Source organism: Apteryx mantelli, chromosome 3, assembly GCF_036417845.1.
Source record: "Apteryx mantelli isolate bAptMan1 chromosome 3, bAptMan1.hap1, whole genome shotgun sequence".
NCBI classification, from domain to species: Eukaryota; Metazoa; Chordata; class Aves; order Apterygiformes; family Apterygidae; genus Apteryx; species Apteryx mantelli.
In genome coordinates, this window is record NC_089980.1 from 137,026,544 (window position 1) to 137,047,011 (window position 20,468).

A 20,468-nucleotide genomic window follows, 5' to 3' on the forward strand; every position below is an offset into this window, starting at 1 on the left:
AGTGGAAAGGACCTTCTGGAGTGGAGACTGGCCTGGGAAAGGGAAGGGAGTGTGACCAGGATCTACTGCACAATGCTGGGATGACAGACCTTGTAATATGGCCCAGGACTGTTAATAGAAAAAAGGCAGGATGGGGACAGATTGCACAGGATGGAGAAGGGATCAGGCTGCCCATGAGAGGCCTAGCCAGACGAGTGGGGCAGACTAAATGCTGCTTACGGAAAGCAGGGTCCCCAGTCTCCCTTTCTGCCACTGTCAGCACAGACCGGTGAAGTCCTCGGCAGATCGCGTGTCCCACGTGGCCCCTTCAGAGCTGGTCCAGGAGAGGCGACAACCTTCTACTGCTGCCCAGGCGGCATGACCATCCCTGAGGCCCTGATAGCTCACAGAGATGCATCTATGCTGGTAAAAAAAACAGTCCAGGGCCTCTTCTCAAGGCCTAAGCCCAGCTGGTCCATCCTTAGTGTTAAACTCTCTCAGACTCCAAAAGAGGATGACAGCACCCAGAGTGCCAACTGGGAATGACTGTTGGCCTGAGTTAGCCTTGAACCTTACCCAGACATTGGTTTGGCCTGGACCAAAATCATGCCAGGGACCATGCTAAAAATAAACGAGAAGGGGATCACAGAGGAGTGTGTGCAGAGGAGATCCTGGCCTATTCATTTATGAGTATAGATGCAGACTGGGGCCACTGGATAACGCTGCAGGATGGGATTTGGGTGGATTTGTCTGTTAGGTTCTTTATAACCTTAGAAAATCTTCCCATTTCCCTTCCCCCACGCACACTATAGCTGAAGAAGTGTATTACAGTCGCAAAGTTGAGTGCTCCAGTATTAGGAAATGCCAGACTCGAGCATGTTTGTGCAACCTCCCTGCTCCTTCCAGGTGCCAGGAGAGCTGGAGTTACATGAGATTCCGTGATGTGATCATGCAGCGAAAGGCCTTCATTGCACGATCACGTTGCAGGATCATGTGTGAACTTTTTTTTTTTTCTCCTCTTTTCCCTGGGACCACTGCTCCTTTCAGCTCACAGACAGATTTGGATGCAGCCACTCTATGTTTAACATTTAACTGAGTTTTCCAGGTCCCTCTCCAGCGATTGCAGAGATTTGGGCAAGTCTGATAAGTGTTTTAAGGTGAGATTTACTTCTTGGACATGCCCAGCTTGCTCTGTTGAGAGATCCCAGGGTAACCGGGCTCCCAACTTAAACACCACAGCAGAGTCGTCATTTAAATGGCTGAACCTAGACCACAGCCCCGAGGTAACGAGCAGCTGCTGGACTTTTTCTCTCTTCACCTAATGCTCAGCTTTCAGCTTTATCTTCTGCTTGCTCTTTGTGCTCTGCTGCAAAAGCAGAGGATTTGGGTAGCAATGTCTCCCTAATGTTTGTCCCACCAGTACCTTGGTGCTTCACAAACTTAGGTATTTCCTTGGACACCAGTGAAGCAAGGTGTTGGTTTTATTCCCTGTTTCACAGAGAAGATAGGGAGACATGGAGGAACTGCCAGTGTGTTTGGGATTCTGGTTGCCTGCCGACTCGTCCTCTGCTCAGCAATCCATGTCACAAGCTGAGCATCCAGAAATAAAAGACCTACTGCCAGTGACTCCAGCAAATTGGTCGCCTACCATCCCTCATGGAGAGTCTGAATGGCAGAGGTAAAGAGAGAACTGTTTCTTCAAGGCAACCTCTGCCCGTGTGAATGCTGAGAAAGACATCCATGCTCTTCCAGCATCCCTACCTCATTCATCTCATACTTTCTTGTGTCTTCAACCAACAAGGCAGGGATCCTAGAAACAATGTTTTCCTTCATCACACCTATCTGGTCCACCCAGTGGAGCAATCCTGATTTGGACACTGAATAGGTTGAGAAGTAGTAAAAGGCTGCATTGTAAAGCACTGGCACCAGGAAGAGAAATGAAGTTTGGGCAGGCACTTTTTGTTCTGTGTTCATCCAGCACCCTGCACACTAAGATCCGGGCTATGCTGGAGCCACATATCCTTAACAGTGGAGAAGTTGGATTGTCACTTGCTGCCGGAAAGAGGAGCAGGAATGGAGAGGTCTTTGAAAGAACAACAGAGGCCATAAAATGGTTTGTCCCTCACAGCCACACCACATCAGTGCACCGAAGTCCCAGTTTTGTAAGACCATGGGTGAATGGCATTATATAAATGCCAAGAAATACTGCTGTTGGCTCAGCGGCCTCCAGATTTCCAAGAACATAGTACATGATATCTTGGCATGTGCAGGCATAATTTTCTGTTCTGCCCCAGTCTGGCTGGCTAAATTAGACTTCAAGAGCTCATGCTGTGCTTTGAGTTAAGCAACCGTTCCTGGGACATGCTCCCAGCACTGCTCCAGCTCATTTATATGGAATAAAAAGACCAGAGGAGGGGAAAGGATCTTGTCTGGGTCCTGTGGAGGGTCAACCTACAATAACATGCACTGCAGGTCCTGGTAGGTCTGCAGAGCACTAGGGCATTTCATTACAGTTTGATGACCCTAAGACATGCCAACAACTCCATGTCCCTGTGGTAGCTGAGAGTCAGGAGGAGACAGAGCTAACCTAATTCTGACTTTGCAATGGCCAGGAGTTCGGGCATGACACCAGTAGCCTGACTGGAGTATGCCCAGAGATTCCTGATAAAATGAGGAATAACAAGTCCTTTGTGAACCTTTCACATTTGGGTCTCCAAATAAACGCAGTGTCCTCCCAGGAGCAATCCTCAGTGAGAACTGCTGCTGTTCCTCGCCTTGCTGATGAATGCTAGAAGTGAGGCCCAGAGCTGGAAAGTGTCTCTCCCATCAGCAAGATGCTACTGCCCGGTTCCCCTGCTGTGTCTGTTCACTGCGACGCTGACATGAGCGAGAGCAGAGCGGCACTGTATTTCCAAACTGGGATCTCTAGGGCTGCCTTGGGTTGAACACTATAAGATGTTGAAGAGAGCTTGTCCTGCTCTGTTACTAGCTTGGGACCAGTTTGGCTGTTGCCTGGGGAAGTTTTGAGGAAATTAAAAAGTAACTCCGGGAGCTGAATTCACAATAATTCTTCTATATTCCCCCCACTCCCCCCTGCTTCAGTCTCCACCAAGGTTTATCTGCTGTATCAATTTGTTTTTAGCTCTTTAAACTTTATTTAATCTAGTGAAAACAAAGCAGCATGGTGTATACGGGGTGTCCCAAAAGTCAACTCAGAGACCCAGAAAGGATAAACCATGGCCACAGAGTTTTTCTGGATGATTTCCACCAGGTGCCACGCGTGCCAAAACCTCCTCATTTCTTCTTTTTCCTTTCTCGAGGTTTAGGTACCTTTTTGGTTCAGACAGCAGGGACAAGAGGTGGAAGATTAGGAACAGGTGTTTTCAAGGCTAGCATCTTCTTCTGGAGTCTCAGCTCCAGGATTTCAAAGGTGGCCTGGATCTCAGCCTGAAAGATCTCACGTGTGGTTTCCGCCTCAACTCTGATCACCTCTTCCACCAACGTCTCCAGTCTCTAAAGGAGCAAACAGAAACACAGGAAGGTTGGGATTTCTCCTTTTGGAGTTGCTTCTTACTGGCAAACTGGAACAAGTCCAGCTTACCAGGATGGGTAATCCTCCTGAAACACATGGTGTTTAAGGAGAGGCTGAGACAGCTGGGTTTGCTTAGTTTGGAGAAGACAAGGCTCAGGTACCTAGTGGGAGGCTGTAGAGAGGACAGAGGCAGTATCTTCTGAGAGATGCACAGAGAAAGGATAAAACGCAACAGACACAAGTTGCAGCAAGTGAAATTCTGGAAGTAGTTAAGTGTGGGGACAAGGTCCCAGAGTGACCGTGGGACCTCCATCCCTGGAGATTCTTCAAAACTCAACTCAACAAGGTTCTGCTCTAGTAACCTGCTCTAGTTGGCCCTGCTTTAAGCAAGGGGTGGGGGTTGGACTTAGAGATCTCCAGAGGTCCCTTCTGACCTGAATTTTCCTATGATTCTCCTTTGTAAACCCTCCAACTCTCTTCTCTCCCAGCATGTGGGACTCAGCCCCCGGAGGCCTAGAGGAGGGTATCCCTTTCAAACAGGGATCCTTTGTGTAAGGGGTCCTGTTCAGCAGAACACCATGGTGAGTGTACAATGTCCCTGTCTCTTTGGGACCCCATACACTGGGTGGGTGGGAGTCACAGGTCCAGCCTGGTGCAACAGCTTATCACAGAATCATTAAGGTAGGAAGTGATTTCTGGGCTCCCATATGGGATGGGATCGAATCCATGATGGATCTTCTTTCAAGGCAGAGGCCCAGCTTTGAGGGAAAAAGAAGTGGGAACTGGTTGCGTGAATCTCATGAGGCTGAATGGTCCTTTCCAAACCAGCATTACATTACAAACCAGCCCTTCCCTGCTGACTCCAGAGGAAGGAAGAGAAGAAAACCCTCAACCCAGACCACCACCAGCAGCATCTTGCATGCCCTGCCTTCCTCAACCTCCTGAAAGCCCCAAAAGCAACTCAGAGAGAGGTTTTTTTTCAGTGTATGGGACTGACATGTAAGGGACTTGCTGTAATTAAAAAAACCCATTAGAGCTTCCTGGTTGTTCTTCCCTGCTGCTTTCCCGAGTTCAAAAGGTGATTTAGGATGACATGCTCTGCTCTACATGAACTTGCCAGCTATTGCCAGCAGCATGACGAGGCGCCCCTTCATTGTACATTAATTCCACTAGGCGTACGGCCCAGCAATCAAAGTATCTCATTAAAGTTTAATTAAATTTCCCAAGTGATTTGCTCCCGGGCTGGGAACCTGTAAAGCAAGCTGAAGCAGGTCTCTCTCTGTGTGTGTGTGTGTGTGCGCGCGTGTGAGTGTGTATGTGCATCTGTGTTTTTGGTTTTCTTTCTTTTCTGAGCATGTGATTTTTTTTTTTTTTTTTCAAATTGTTATCAATGCTTCATGGCTGGGGCAAGAACTAAAACCATAAGTGGCAATATAGTCCAGACTGCATGAAAAAAAAGCCAAATCCTACAGATTTTATGCACCCACAGCTCCTACTGAGATCACTGTTCTCCTGGAAGAACGGCAGGACCTTGCACCACAGTCTCTTTGTGGGACATAAGCAGGAGTTGCTGTGATGAGGAATTAGAGGAGTCACCCTCAGATAGATTAGTTTCTACAGTCAAAACTTGTCCAAAAAAAAAAAAAAAAAAAGGCAGAGGAAATCCAAACTCAACAGCACTGGATGGCAAAAGAAAGAGATTTCTATATATCAAAGACAAGTCCCACTGGGCATGTCTCATCCTCTCCCTCAGCCTCATGCATGAAATATTAGAAAATAAGGAGATAGAAAGGTCAAGTGATTTGCTCCAAGTCAGAGAGTGAATTGGTGGCAGAGGCTTGGAGCCACCTCCAACCTCTTTGGCCTGCTTTAAGTGCTGCACCCAACTGTACCTCTCTCAGTAAAAAGGGGGTTTTACCTCTCTGTCCAGCTTCTCGCTTGGGTCTTCCAGCTTTTTGTACACTTTCTCCAGGATGGTATCCTTCTCCACCCTCAGCATCTTTCGGAGATGCAACACATTGGTACGTTTTTGGGTCTCGGCCGCTGACAGGGCAGCAATTTGCTGCTGGTGTTTTTCAACCTCTACATCTATGCCAACCTCCAGTGGGAGGGGATGTGGGGGCACGCAGACCTCCAGGGTGGCGTAGCTCTGCTGCACCGTTCTCCTGCGGCACAGCAGGAACTGGTAGAGGTGGAAATGTTTGAAGTACGTGTTGAGAAAGTAATCACACAAAATGCCTGGCTTGAGTGGCCTCAGCTTTGGCTCGCACGCTGAGACTTTGTCCTGGAAGACTTGGAGGGCCTGGGAGATGGTTAGACCTGGAAAGAGATTAAAACGGCTCCTGAGGCCTGGATTCAGCCCAATGAAAAGAGAGAGGCTCTTCCAGGGGTGAGTCTCCTGCTTTAAGATCTTACTAACTCTCCAGAGGTGGCCAGCTCTTTCCAAGGACTGCAGAGGGAAACCAGGCAGCTACAATCCTAATTTAGAGACTTTGTATGTGCATAAAGGTGAGTGAAGGCAGGCCTAAATGAGGCTTCAAGAGCCATGCAGCTATCAACATACACTATTTTGGTACTCTCTCTTTGAAACGATGCAACTATTAACATCAACTGATGTTCATTCCATGGAAAAAAAGTAGCTTAACTTCCTCCTCCCCTTTATTATTTTTATTTTCATTTCCTGCAATTTTTACCTGGGCTGGGCAGAAGGTGGGAGGGTGCTGTTTCCAAAGAACTGTTAAACCAATTCTTGTTTAAGGATTCTCCACAATAACCCAGAAACCTCTGCCTAGAGGTGTATGGCTAGTAAAGTAGTTGGACGTGCATTTTGGTAGCTCAACATTCACCCAAGGACTACTCCCTTCTACTACTTTGCTCCACGGTATGAAGATGTACCTAAGTCATTACCTTCAGAGAAAGAAAACCACTCCAGGATGAACCCAGATAATTACTTACAGGCAGACTAACCAGGGCCAGGGCCCATGTTCTGCCTTTGTGGCGAACTGGCCTGGTCTGGCCAAGTCTGCAGAACTAAACCCTCTCCAGAACAAGGTGGCTTCATCTGAACAACCTATTGGGAATGGTCCCTGGCCTGTGCTAATTCCTGACCTATGCTGGGGACTCTTAGGACCTGCGTCAGTGGGCTCAGACCAAAGCCAAACCAAGGACTATGTTAACAACAACGTGAACAAATGAGCTCTGGTGGCCAGCCCGTGTCTTGACCCTGATGAATAGATGTATCCAGAAGGTCTCTGTTATTTCCTGCTAGCTGTAAATTAATCTCCAGATTAAAATTCCCTGAAGACAGAAGAAGGAGCCAAGGCTGAGGCCTCATTCAGGGGACTGCAAAGATTTACAGGCAGAGACATTTCTGATCCCTGCAGACTGACTGTGCACTGTCATGGCAAAAGTGGAAATTCTCCTGTATTTTTCCTTCGACTGGAGTGGATGGATAGCAAACAAAAGCAAATACTAAAACACTTACTCATATTGAAATAAGCATGAGCACAAAATCCAGTCACCCCCTTGAAACTTCAAGTGAGGTGGGGATTTCCATGTATTGGATGTGTTTCCAGATATAAAGATAAGAGTACAGCTGGTCAAACATTTTCCATTGATGATTTCCTTGCAGAAAACATCCTTCTAAGCAAAAAAAAAAAACAAAAAAAAACTTAAAGAAAATTCTATGTTTAGCTTAGTTCTCCTTAGTTCTTCTTAAACACACTTAAAAAGAAAACACATTTTATATGACTTTTTCACTTTTCTCTCCTGTTTAATGACCCACATACATAAAGGAGAAAGAAAGTGATGATTGACCCATCAGAGTGAGGTTGTTTGAATTTTTCAAGAAATGATGCAGATTTCTTTTTAAAAAAATAACCTTTTTCATAGCAAAACCCAAACTCCTGCAGAACATTCATAGAAAATGGAAAAATTGATATTTTTTTCATGCACTATACCTATCTCTTTTCATTAGCTGTAATTAAGAGTTTCTTGGTCAAGTTAAAATTCATTTTAATAATCAGATGTATCAGTTTTGAGGACAATTTAGTCTTCATAGTTTAAAGAGAACATAATGAAAATATAAAATGCCCAGCTCTGAACCTTTCTTATTTAGCAAACACTCTCAGCCTTTAAAAAAATAGATGAAGCCATAAGAGCTTAATTTTAGAGATAACATCCTGTCAAGATTCCTTTGGAATTGCTTTTACTGTATGTGATGAAGGATATTTATAACTTGGTTTCCTATGGAAATGTGGCTTCTGCAATCTCACTATTTATCTATGTCTGTTGCCCCCTCCCCCATTACTTTTAAATCTTTTGGCCGGTTTCAATCCAATTCGAGAGAGTGGAAGAAGTCCCAATGATCTGAAGCTCAGATAATTTCAACTGAATACATTTGGGCAGAATTCACACACCCAAAACTCTTCCCCCTCTGAGGATAGGCAACAGCACATGCTCAGTTCTACTACTAGACATTAGAGAATCTACACAGGCCAACCCTATGAGCAGTGCCTGGTCTGCAAGATGAGCTTTGAGGTGAACTCCTCACAGGATGACATTTGCATGATGCAGAATTACTCAGGACTGGCCAGGCTTCCAGGCGTCAATTCCTGGTCATGCCATAACCTGCTACATGACTCTGGGCAAATCACAACATCCTTCTCATCCTCATTTCTCAGCCTGTAAAACTGGGGATGCTTACGGCACTGAGGCGTCTTACAAGATTAAAGGATTGGGTTATTTGGCAGGTAGAAAGGGGAGAACCTGGACAGATGGGGTATTTATGTCCTCAAGTTCAGGAGCAGGATCCGAATTCAATGGAAACACCTAAAAGCAGGTGAGCTGAATCCCACCTCTAATGTCTATAAACCAGACATCAGCTTGGGAAGTAGACTCCCTTTAGAGTCAAGAGAGAAAAGTGAATTGCTGGGATGTGTATCTATCTCAGACACTGTCTGGGAGCTAAAGATCATACTCCATCCCAACATTTCTGATGGGAGCATCTTCTAGCATTGGAGACTGTTCCTAACACATCCAGTCTGAATGGGAAATATTTGAGGGGAAGTGAGAGGGAATTAAAACCATTACGCCTAACCTTGCAGCTTGGTAGTGTTTAGAGACTCAGTATAACAGCAACAGAGCTGGAAAGAGGTGGGGTTTCCATCACACAGTCCTTTCACAGTCTGTGCAGAGTTCACTGGAGGCAACACCAGCCAGTGAAGTTTTGTGAGGCAATTTCGAGATTTCCACCCTACTGTCATTTTGCAGTATTTCCAAACAGAAAGGTGTCCTTTTTCTCATTTCATTGCTTTTAAGTATATTCCTTCCAGATTATTAAAATATATTGAAAATATTATAAAGCCTGCTAAGGAACTCTGGCATTAATTGGTGAACAATTCTTCTTACTGACTAAAAATATGAGGTTTCAATAAATACATAAGACTGATAGATTACTGCTTTCAACTAAACAAAACAAAACTGGATCAGAGAAGAGGTGTTTTTCACAAAAATGAAAATTTTGTGAGAAATTTTTTTTTCTGAAAGGCTGCTTTTTGTCAAAGAAAGAATTATGATACTCTAAACTGAGAGAACAATTCAGATTGTCTAATTGTTTATTGATTTCAGCCAAGTCATAAAATGACATTTGCAGAATCGGCGAATACTAAAAATCAGGTGTGGAGACTACATACGTTTGGAGACGGTAGGAAATAGTGATCCCTTTCCCAACATTACAGGCTGAGTTATGTTAATGGCAGACAATAATTACCCATGGAGTGAGTCAGGACTTTTCACGGGACAATTACAGTCTTGCTTCTGCCCCCAAATCACTACATACCCTTTGACAAGTCCCTTAACCTCAGTGAGCACTGGTTAACATGTCTGCTGTACAGAAATGATAATTTTTCCCTTAAGGGAACTGGGAAGCTTAATTACTTAGCATCCGTTATGCTCCGCAAAATCCTAAAGAGCTGGGTGAATGCACACTGTTATTACAGTTTCCTCCAATTTGACAATAATGAGTTGGAGAGAGATTGGTGCCTTTTGGGAGGAATGTCTGTAGTAATAGGTTGAGCCTTGGGAGATGAAGTCATTGGCATGAAGATATTTGGCTAGTAAGAAAGATCCACAGTCCTTCCAGCAACACATGGCAAGAGCACAACCAAGCCTATTGGGGAATGGAGGAGAAGCCGTGTTGAATAAACTGATGTGGTGATTAAGTACACTATTCCCTTGATGCTTTTTGATGGGAAATGTCTGAAAGACCTGAATTTCAAGGGGATTTGGAGCCTGACGTCCACTGATCTCACTTGGAGGCACATCTCCCTGACTTTCTTCAGGCTTGATGTTCACGAATGAGTCATGTCACAGGAATGGTGTTAGGGGAATGACAGTCAGGAATTGACTGTGCACCCCTTATTCTGCCCAGGCATGCAAATCCTTCAGCAATCCCATCGGATGAACAAGAATGGGTTATTACTGAGTAAAGTGTCTGAGTACCCCACCAACTTTTTGCAAATATAGATTCATACACAGAAGTGGAACCTATATCCTTTGTGCATGTATCCAGGAGAAAACATGTAAGAAATAACTCCCCAAAACCAGCAGTTTTGCACACATTTTTCAGCAGGACAACAAGGAGGAGACAAAATCCTCATCGTAGTGACATGCAAGTGTCAGCCAGGCTCAGGGACAGTCTTTGTTTGAGGTGCACAGTGCAATACAAACCTGTCTCTGCAGCAATTAGCTCTGAAACAGGCACAGCAGTGGGTGATGCAAGAGGGGAAAGAATTCATCATCACTGTTTATTATCATGACTACTAATATTATACCTGGGGAACCGAAGGCAAGGGAATACTCCTTCGAATTTACGCTACAGCTCCATTCACAGCATCGGCAGATGTTCAGGTAGTGAAAGTGGCAGGAAAAGCCTCAACATCAATCATAGCATCACAGAGAAGTTTGGGGTGCTATTTATTCCGCCTAAATTTAGGCACTTAGGGTTACATCTCTGTTAGCCGCCTAAATACTGCCAGGCCCATTCCCTGGCCAAATTGCCATGATCTCACGTCAGCCGTACTATTAAACTCCCTATCAGGGTGGCACACCCACATTGCCTACTGGGAAAGTCCCTGGCCAGTGCTAACTCCCAAACGACACAGGAATTGCCTGAGTCAGTGCTAGCTGGCCCAAGCAAAAACTATGCCAAGTCTGTGCTAACTATTTAAGAGTGAATTATGGTGTTTCAGTGATGGTGCCATGGGGCTCCCCAGTTTGCTAGTAGAGATATAACCTAAAAGTCCAAGCCTGAGCTAATTTCCTCAAGTTCCCCCTAGCTAAAGGGGAGGGTTGAGGCACTCCAGAGGTGGCCTGGATGTCTTAAAATGAGACAACCTGTCCTTTGGAAAAGCATCCTTCATTCATTCTCCAGTCTTCAGTGTATTCTCCATAACATGGAGGAGGGGAGATAGAGTAGCGAGGCTGGGCTTAGCCAGTTCCCTTTTGTGTGTTTGGGCTAGGTTAAATGAACCCCAATATCACATAAAGAGCCCAGAGCAGGATGGACAACAAGACCCAGATTTGCTGATTCACCCTTGTGGTTTTACTGCCTGTGTAAATATTGTTGTTTTCACTGATCTGCCAGAGGACTTCAGCCAGGGTCCAGCAATGCCCCATGCCAGTTCTGTACAAAGAACAAAAAGGAAGTCCTTCACCTGAAGTACCTTACAAACTGAGGATTCAGGAGGCTGAAATACTGTGTGAACATATGTTAGGATATGGCCTCACTGCAACCACATGCTGGTTTCACTGAGTGTAACCCCCTAAGATTCAGTGGAACTACTCCTTATTTACTTCACTGTAAGTAAACTCAGGCCCACCAGCTGCAGCTTACTCCACTCCTTTATTGCACCCCCTTAACACCTAATCACACCCACATCCATGTGAGGTAGCTCTGCTGAAGCACAAAGATTTACCCTGGATTTACAGCTGCATTACGCAGAATGGAATGAGGTGCTGTGATTTCTGCCCTGAGACCTGCAGGAAAGGAGCAGGCAGAAGAGACACCAAAGTTCAGCTGCACAGGAAAGTTGCACATAGCACCAAGAATTAGCAGCACCCCAACGCTAAAGGAACAGGACAGCTGTAGTGGGAAGAGATCTCAAGCCAATGTTGAAGGTCCTGAGCTCCCTGCAGCTGTTAAAGTTACTTAAGGCTTAGGCAGTTTGGGCTGTGGTCACACTAGTTATGGGTAGCTGTCTGCAAAGCACCTGGGCCCCTCTGCACAGCTATGCAAGAGCGATTGAGAAGATGGAGCACAGCCCACAGGTCTGCTAAGATCCAAATTCTGCTTTCTGGTACACCCATTCCTCTCTCTAGGGCACAAAAAGCTTATATTTAATACACTTTTAATGCACTCCTAATACAACCTCTTGTGAGCCTGAAGTTATGTGGGGCTGGTATCTTCTAGCACTTCCAAGGTGGAGTCCAGCGTTTGGTCCCCAGGATAATGTCCATCCTGGCATCTGCTCCACAGCCCACTTATATGTATTACCAGGGGTCTGGAACCAAAAGCTGATCCTGATGTAGTAGTGTAGACCCAAAGCGGATGGATATCGATGAAATTGCTTAGGTATGAAAAGAGGGTTAGGGAAGCTGATCCCTCTGGTGTTTAAATCTACTCATGGCCTGCGGTACAGTACCACACTTCATGGGGAACAGCTGTGGCATAGTACAGAAGGACATGACTGGGAACCATGCCCCACATATGGCAACAGCAGGCAGAAGTCATGGGGTAAGTGGGAATTGCAGGAAGCCTTGGAGGTGCTGAAGCCATGCTGGAGGTTAGGTGGGAATAGGCAATTCCTATTCACATATTGAAAAGCTGGAGTGTAGCTCTCAGGAGAGTGCCACAGCTGCGTGGAGTTAACTGGTGCCACTCCTTTGGTTTCAGCAGTGGATCAAGACGAAGGATGAGCTACAAGGAGCTACTGAGTGGCTGTAGCAACACCCCAGGGAACGTGGCCATCCCTCTGCAGGCTGTGTCCTAGGCTGGGACATATCCTTGGCTACACCGATGCTGGGAAGCAAAACAGCAAGAGCACCGACTGTCTGACCTCCAGGCCAGATGACACCATCTGCATGTCTTTACTCATTCAGCCTTTAAAATCAGGCAGCCCCATCCAAACCACTGCTGAAGTTTGTGGTAGGTCCCTCTTGCCCACACAGTCTCAACTACCCTTTTCTCTCCCCCTCTCCTAGCTCCCCTCAATCCCTCCTGCACTCCTCCAAGTCCTCTTCCTAATGGGCCATAACTGAGCACATTGCTTCCTCATCAGACTTGTGCTCTTAAGCCAAACGGCCCTCATGGACTTTTGTGGGTCTCATCTCGGCTCCCTCTTCCTCCATGTTATGGTCGTACACAACGCAGACCTCTGCCCTTGCCTCCGTTCGCTCGGTACCTTAGAGCCCCCCTACTCTGCACAATCAACCCCCTCCGCTTGCTGCTCCCAAGGTTAGGATAGGGGCAGAAGGAGAGCGCAGTCTGCCCCCAACCCCACACCTCCACCTCTTTCTTCAAACTGCCAGTTAAAATGAGCTTCATCCCTGAGACATAATCTTGGCCTCCCATTGCATAAAGATAGTAAAGCAAGGAGCAAAGTCAGGGAATGAACCAGAAAGGTCATGTTTCCACTACTCAGATGCTTGATTTTTCATCTCATCTCATCTAGACATTGGCTGCTGCCAGGCCTAGCCCTTTCTGTGCTGCAGCCACGGCAGCTCAGAAGTGCCCCTTACCTTGGAGATGTCCTGCAGAATGGGGCAAGGCAGGAAAAACCTTCCTTCTCTCCAAATATTGAGCAATTTAGCCTGGCTTAAAATTACAGCTTAACCAAAGACACACGCTGTGGTTGCAGCCTCAGGGTCTCTGTTAAAAAGTCCTGCTAATCAGGGGCTAATCAAAGATAATCTCTAGGCCTGTAGGGGCAATATGGAGGAAATTCTCTTTAGAGCCCCACATCTCCCGGGGTCTCATTGCTCCTGTTCCCCCACAGCCTCCTCTTTCTGTCCCAGTAGCCTGCACCTCTGATTTCCTTCTTTGTAGGTCTCTGATTTTGTGTAGATTCAGTGAGAGCCCAGGTTGTCTCAGGACTTATTTTCTATTAGTACTTCTGCAAGGGTGAGTGACAGGAGAAAATACAGTAATAGAGCGAGAGCACAGAAGGCAGTTCCTGAAATATCCATGAAAATGCACCTCCAAATATTTGTCGGGCACTCACCAAATCCTCAAAGTTGTACTTTCCATTCTGTCTTCTTAAACTGAAAGATTTTTTTATTCCCCCTCCACAAAATGAGTTGTGGAGGTACACTCTGGCTCCTTCTCAGGACTTCAGTCTATCATTAGCATCACATGCATTATTCAGTGGGCTGATTATGAATGAATCAGCATAGATCCCTCCCCTTTGAAAGCTGAGAAAAGCTTGCAACTTTGTCAGAATGCCCCATGGCCCTTTCTGACCCAGCTGATTGCACAGGGAAATTTAATTTCTTAGTGATGTTTAATTAAAATTTAATCTAATTTGTTAAGAAGAAGTGGATGTCCTGAATAGATTTTTGTTTCAAAGAGAATGCTAAAAAAATGGTGCCCTGATCCTGTGTAGTGTCAGAAAAGTAAAGAAAGGCCACATTTCTGTTAGGAGGATAGCCAGATTGTAAGATATCTGGATCAGGAAGCACAGGGAGGTTTGGGGGTTGTTTGATCCATGACTGAAGTTGTATTATTTGCAAAACAAATAAGGAATGAATTATTATTAAATTCATCCTCTAATCGAAAGAGTCAGCAGGCAACAAAAAATCCCCACCTACATTATTAACCCTTTGCTAAATTCTGTCTAAACCTAGCAATCCAGAAGCAATTACGCAGTAATGCTCAGCTACGTCTCTGGCTGTGCTTCCCTTTTCCTCTACCTCAAAATCCGCCCTGCAGCAATTTCATCAAGCTGAGATCTCATCCCATGTCGAATGTGCTGAATGGATAAAGCCTGCAGTGGAAACAAGTTGTCTGTGACAATAATTCACCTCTGAAATCAGCATTATGCAAATGTGACCAACCCTAATTTGTGTGAACAGGCCCTGCATTATCTTATGAGTAAACAGCTCTGTGAGTGTCAGAAGACCAAATATCTCAAGCTTCCCTATGCAGGGTCTAATCCAGGGCAGATCAGAGCATTCGCTTCCGTTCTGCACCTTCAATACGGTGCTTAGGGCCTATGGGCTCCAAGTGCCATTCAGCCAGAGGCACCAGCTCTCTGATGAATTTTGCATTAGTGACATCTTAGTTTCATTCCACAGGTACACTAAAAACCCCAGTGGGCAAGCAGGCTTACCCAGGCAACAGCACAAAGCTCTTTTATCTCTCTTTGCCAGTGTGGTGGACATGGACCACCTTCAAAAGATGAGTGAGATGCGTATCACGCAAAACTTGGTACCTTGAGATAGTACCGTTCCCTGTTCTCTTTCCATCCTGGGCAGGGGATAAGAAGATAACTGTTCTTTCACTCATCTGTTAGGTGGGCATCTCCTGCTGAACGGTGTTGATGTGGCTTTGCAACTGGTTTCTCTCATTACCTACTCCATCCTTCTCATTCTCAATGGGGGAATGAAGGATAAAGGATCTAACATCCTCATTTCTCTCTTAGCTTAGCTTAGGTCAGATTCCTGCCTCAAATGTATCAGTTCAAGTAAGAAGGAATTTCAAAATGACAAGGAGATGGATGGAAAAACAGCCCACAAGGAGAATCAGCCTTATCACACTTTCTGGAGTGTAACAAACAGCGGAGACTTATTCTCCTTTGTATGGAAGTATTTGGCACATGTGAGACTGCATCTGGAGTACTGTATCTGGTTTTGGGCTTCCCAGTGTAAGAAAGACATTGACAAATTGGAAAGAGTCTGGCAGAGGGTCCCCAAGACAGCCAGGGGGCTAGAGCACAGGATTTATGAAGAGACACTGAGTGAGCTGGGCTTGTTGAGTCCTAAGCAGAAACGTCTAAGGGGAAATCTTACTGCTGTCTTCAACTGCCTAATGGGAGGGTATAGAGAAGGTGGAGCCAGACTCTTCTTGGATGTCCATAGTGAAAGGACAAGAAGCAATGGACACCAACTGCAACAGCATAAATCCCCATTAGACATTAGGAAAAAAAAAAAGCATCATGATGATGATCAAAATTGTAAGAGGTACCAGGGAGGCAGTGGGATTTCCATCTTTGGAGATATTCAAAATATGGCAGGGCATGACCCTCAGCAATATGTTATAACTTTGAAGTTGGATCTAACTTCAAAGTCACTCTGCTCCGAATGAGAGGGTTGGGCCAGAGACCTCCAGAGGTCCCTTCCAAACTGTAGCATTCCGTGATTCTGTCAAAAGCCTAGGACAAGTCCCAAATTGCAGGCTGTCTCTGCCAACACTGTCTGTAAAGAAAACTTTAAGGAAGTTCACACCAAGCTCCACAGTAAAAGGTGACTGCCCATCACTGCTCAGAGCTGTGCTAAGTACACACCAGACACACCCAATGGTGTGAAGTGACTGTTATCTCATAAGCAAACAAGCAAAGTATTAACTCTGATTTATTTCTTGGCAGCAAGTGGGGGCAAGAAACAAACAGCCTGATGATGTTTATAAATGGCCACAACAGTGCAGATATTTTGAAGTACTGAACTACTGAGTAGTTCTGCCCACTCTGAAACCTCTAAAGCAATGCAAACTGAGATTCTCACAGGTAAAGCCCTCAAGATACCAATATATCCATATCCCTGGTGATTTCTGGGGGATTCCACTACTGGAAGTGAGTAGAAAATGTCCCCTTAAGAATCTTCATACCTCTCACTAGAGAACTTGATGCTACTATCTCAGTGAAGACTCAGAGTTGGGTCGGGGGGTGACTTGCTTACAGCCATGGGAGAGGAGAGTTCACTGACAAACTGAGATGCTGATTTGGGGAGAAGAAAAGTTTAAAGGATATACTTGTTCGCTAAGAATAACCCATCTCTGCTGGGATTTGCAGCAGTGTCATAGCCAGGTATCCACAAAACACCTTACAGCAGAGCCAATTTCTTACTCTTGGCCAGACCATTATTTCTGAACATGGTTATAACATTTACAGGCAAGTGAGGGGCTGAATTCTGGGTTCATTTCAGTGGTGTAAAACCTAGTAGCTTCTTCAGCTTTAATGTCATTATTCTAGTTTTACCCTTCTGTAATAGAGAATATGTATTTAGAACTGATATCCAAGAAAGTAAGTCCAAAACAACGCAAGATGTAAGTAAAAACAGAAATAATGTTCTTTGCTGCCACACAAAGGATGGAAGTCTCAGTCTTTGATTTGACTTCTCACTTCTGCTAGGGTTTAGGTATACTTTGAAAAGGTTGAGACAAAGATAGAGGAAAGCGTCTAGATGGAACCTGAGACCAAAGCACAAAGCCTCATTGTTTGAGCTCAGAAGTAGCCCCGTGAGCTAGCAGGAACAGTAAAGTGCTATCCTCCAGGCTGAATGTCCTCCCTGGGGAAGGAAAATGTCTACAGATAAGCTTTCCAAAGGAGCAAGCTCTCACACACCTCAGTATCGGGGGTATCTGTGCGTTGAGTCAAGTTGCTTCTGTGAACCACGCTCCGGGAGCAGACCCCTTACTGCCAGCCTGCCCCTGGCCAGCTGCACGGAGAAGTGCAGGGATGTTTACCCGCTGCGCTCAGATCCCCATTTGGCAGGGGATGGATGGATGTTGTCATCATTATTACAAAACAGGGAAGCTCTTCAGCAGCTCACTGGGAGGTAGGGTGAGGGTATGATTTCATACCAATCACACCGGTGTGAATATGCCAGCAACCCTACCCGACTCGTTCTGCTGGGCTGCTCTCCCAGACATTTAGCCCAGAGCAAAGCAGAGCGTGACTGTTCCTGGTGTCCCCAGTAACCACAGCTCTGAATAAACCCTTCACTTGCAGGGCTGTTCCCAAGCTGGGGCAGCTATCAAACCGCCGTGGACTATTCTGCCTTTATTTACACACAGTGGAAATTGTACTCCCTCTCTGAAACAGTATCTGCCTGCTATGGCCTGGATTTTGGGCCAAGCCATCCTACATTCTTTACATAAGCACTTCTCTGGAGGCATCTTTTCCTCTCCATTGGCTGGGAAGACTCAACGTTTGCTACACACCTCGGGGTTTCACATGCTGGCCTGAAGCCATCCCCCGTTTCCTTATCCAAATGGGATGAGGCCATCCCAAGGGCTGGATCCGGCTCGCTGCCCACCGTGCTGTAGGTGCAGCCAAAGCACTGAGGGCTCAGAACAAAAGGAAAGTGCATTTGGGGTTATTTCTTCTACTGACGACCTTAGGGTGCTGGTCTCCTCTCAGCTTTCCCCTTCCTGCAGCAGACAGAAGAGGCAAAAAGCTCAGCCTCGACCACACCGGCTCAGCCCTGCCTCACCTTTCATCTCCTCGAGGAGCTCCTCCGCGATCTTCCCCACTGCGGCCACCGCCGCCCAGGAGAGGCCTTTCCTCGCGGCGAACATGATGCTGTTGTAGAGGATGTCCAGCCGGATGCTTCGCCGCAGGTCCCAGACTTTGTCGAAGGGCTCCCATCCCAGGAGCTCCCGCAGAAGCTGGCGCCCTTCCTCCCGCTAGCACCGAGGCAGAAAGCGAGCGCGGTACAGCAGCCCGCTCAGGGCCCCGAAGCCCACACCACATGCCAGATGAGACCCTCTGAGGAGCTTCCTCAAGGTGCCCTGGAGACTCCCAGGAAAGGACTACAAGGTGGACACCAACTTTATTCATCGGGCTATGCAAGCCTCAGGACTTGGGGTTGCTGAAAGCCAAAATCTCCAGCCTAGGGCTGCCCCTGCTCAACCCAGCTGTGGTGGGAGAGGAAGGTGGACCTCAGCCCTGTCCCCTCCCTGGTGGCCTGATGCCCTTTCCCTGTGGAGGAGTGCACCAGGGGGACAGGATAATCCTCATCCTAATCCTGAGGGCGTGGAGCATGCTGGGGAGAAGAGGGTTGGCAGATCATCTTCCCATCTCCATTTTAGCAGGGAGGAATGGGCAGTTCAGGCCGCCTCCACGCACGTGGTTGCCACCAGGCCACCTCCCAGCGTGGATATCCACCACGTCGGGGACACCAGTGCCTTGGAAACTCATCACATCCCTTTGCAATGGCTCGTTCTGTGGTTGTGAGGGGGCTTTGGGCATTGCAGGGAGGCTGTGGGAAGCCAGAGCCGAGATCTGGCTCCCCGTTAGAAAACACCACTGCTGTTTCTGGGGGTAAAGCATATACAACCAAACAAGTCCCTGAAAGTAGAAAGCAAAATGAAAGAAAGAACAAAAAGAAAAAGAAGGAGGGTCTAGAGTTTCAGCAGAGTTTCAGCAAAACAGCTGAGGGGCTGAACTTTAAATCCCATAAGGACACATGGTGGATCCTGTCCTGTTGCCCTGTTGGGGACTTTAAAGCCATTTCCCTTTTTGGTGAAGCCAGGAGAAACTCAGGTCACTTCCCCCGGCTTCAGCAGTGTGACATGTCCCCCAGGGCCATCTACTTCCTGATATTCCCAGGCTATTTTAGAACATTTGTATTAATAAAAGCTACTTTTATCTGAAGCTGGACAACTGCCCTCACCCCTACGGCTGATAGGAGCACCATCCTTACCGGAGTGGGTTGCTAGGTGGCACAGCCCATCTCCCTGGCACCGCGGTTCTACTCCTGGCAACGTTTTCAGAGGCAATCCAGCCTTCCCCGCAGCCAGAGCAAGCCTCTTTCCCCAGCCAAGTCACTCCCTTAAAGTTTACCGTTGGATGTCCCAAGGCCCAGAGCTGTGAATAAACCTCTGCAAAAGTTTTTCCAAGAGGGCAAAAGTTTGGGGGTGTGGTGGGGTAGGCAAGGATGCAGTTCTCCCTGTCTGAAAAGTGTTGGGCCTCGGATGGGCACAGGGACCTCCACCCCACTGGAGGAGCTGGCTGTGTCAGCCCCTGGGAGGGGGAACGTCAGCCCCATCCGTGCCTATGGCAAGAGATGCTGTGTGGCCAGCGTGGCTATCCGGGGCAGCTGGGAGCCTCATCTCGAGGTGAGCTGGGATTTCCCAGGCTGGACCCAGTCGCAGCTCCTCAGGGAAGTGTTTCTGTGCTATTTTGCACCCCCTTGGGCAGTTCAAAGCCTGACTCTAGTCAGCTTTCCTTTTCCCCGAGGTTCAACCCCTTCTAGCTTCTTCATCATGCTTCCCGCTTTCCTCTTAGTTTCCAGCTTTTTCCTCTTCTTTTCTCTGAATCCAGCAAAGTGTCTAGGCTGAGACTAGTGAATTAAACAGAACCAGGGCACAGGCAATGGGAAGGCACTAATCTGCCTACTCTGTTACCCAGGCCTTGTTTTGGTCCAGGCCAAGTAAGTCCCAGGCCCAGGCTGGGGGATAGCATGGGCCAAAGGCCATCTCCAGTCCCAGGCTGTTAGGAGGTCAGCACCTTGTTTTCGGGGGAGTTTAATAGTGTGGACATTGCCAGCTCCGACAATTGGCCTCAGGACCAGTAACTGGGCATAAGCACTCTTCAGTTTCCTAGTATATATGTCATCTTCCTGTTCTGTATCCATATAGCATCTCCAAAACTGATATATGAAAATGCTGGGGCAAGCAAACCATGGTTATCATTGGCACGTCTCTCTAAACTGAAATATTGGCAACTGTTTTTGTCTGAAATCTGAGATTAACCATTCTTCTGTGCCTTTCCCTTCCCAGTCCCTGTGTATATCTGAAAAGCTCATCCTGTAGTCATTTGTGTATAATTCTCAGAGCCCAAAGGACTTTTTCCGGCATGACAAGGTATATTCACCCAAAGGCTACCTGGTGCTGTTCAAGCCATATGTCTTCTGGTTCACCACGGCTGCAGATCAGGTGAGCTGGTAAGAGTTCAAGAGC

General features: G+C 46.8%; 1 protein-coding gene across 1 annotated transcript; it reads right to left on the bottom strand.

Moving 5' to 3' along the window:
• Window positions 1-3,318: 3,318 nt before the first annotated feature.
• On the bottom strand, window positions 3,319-18,345 carry C3H8orf74 (chromosome 3 C8orf74 homolog). The gene is made up of 4 exons (XM_067294625.1): window positions 18,337-18,345; window positions 17,999-18,191; window positions 5,430-5,830; window positions 3,319-3,492 (listed from the first exon to the last, which is right to left on the bottom strand). Exons 1-4 carry the CDS (start codon window positions 18,343-18,345, stop codon window positions 3,319-3,321), a joined length of 777 nt encoding a protein of 258 aa, XP_067150726.1.
• Window positions 18,346-20,468: the final 2,123 nt, after the last annotated feature.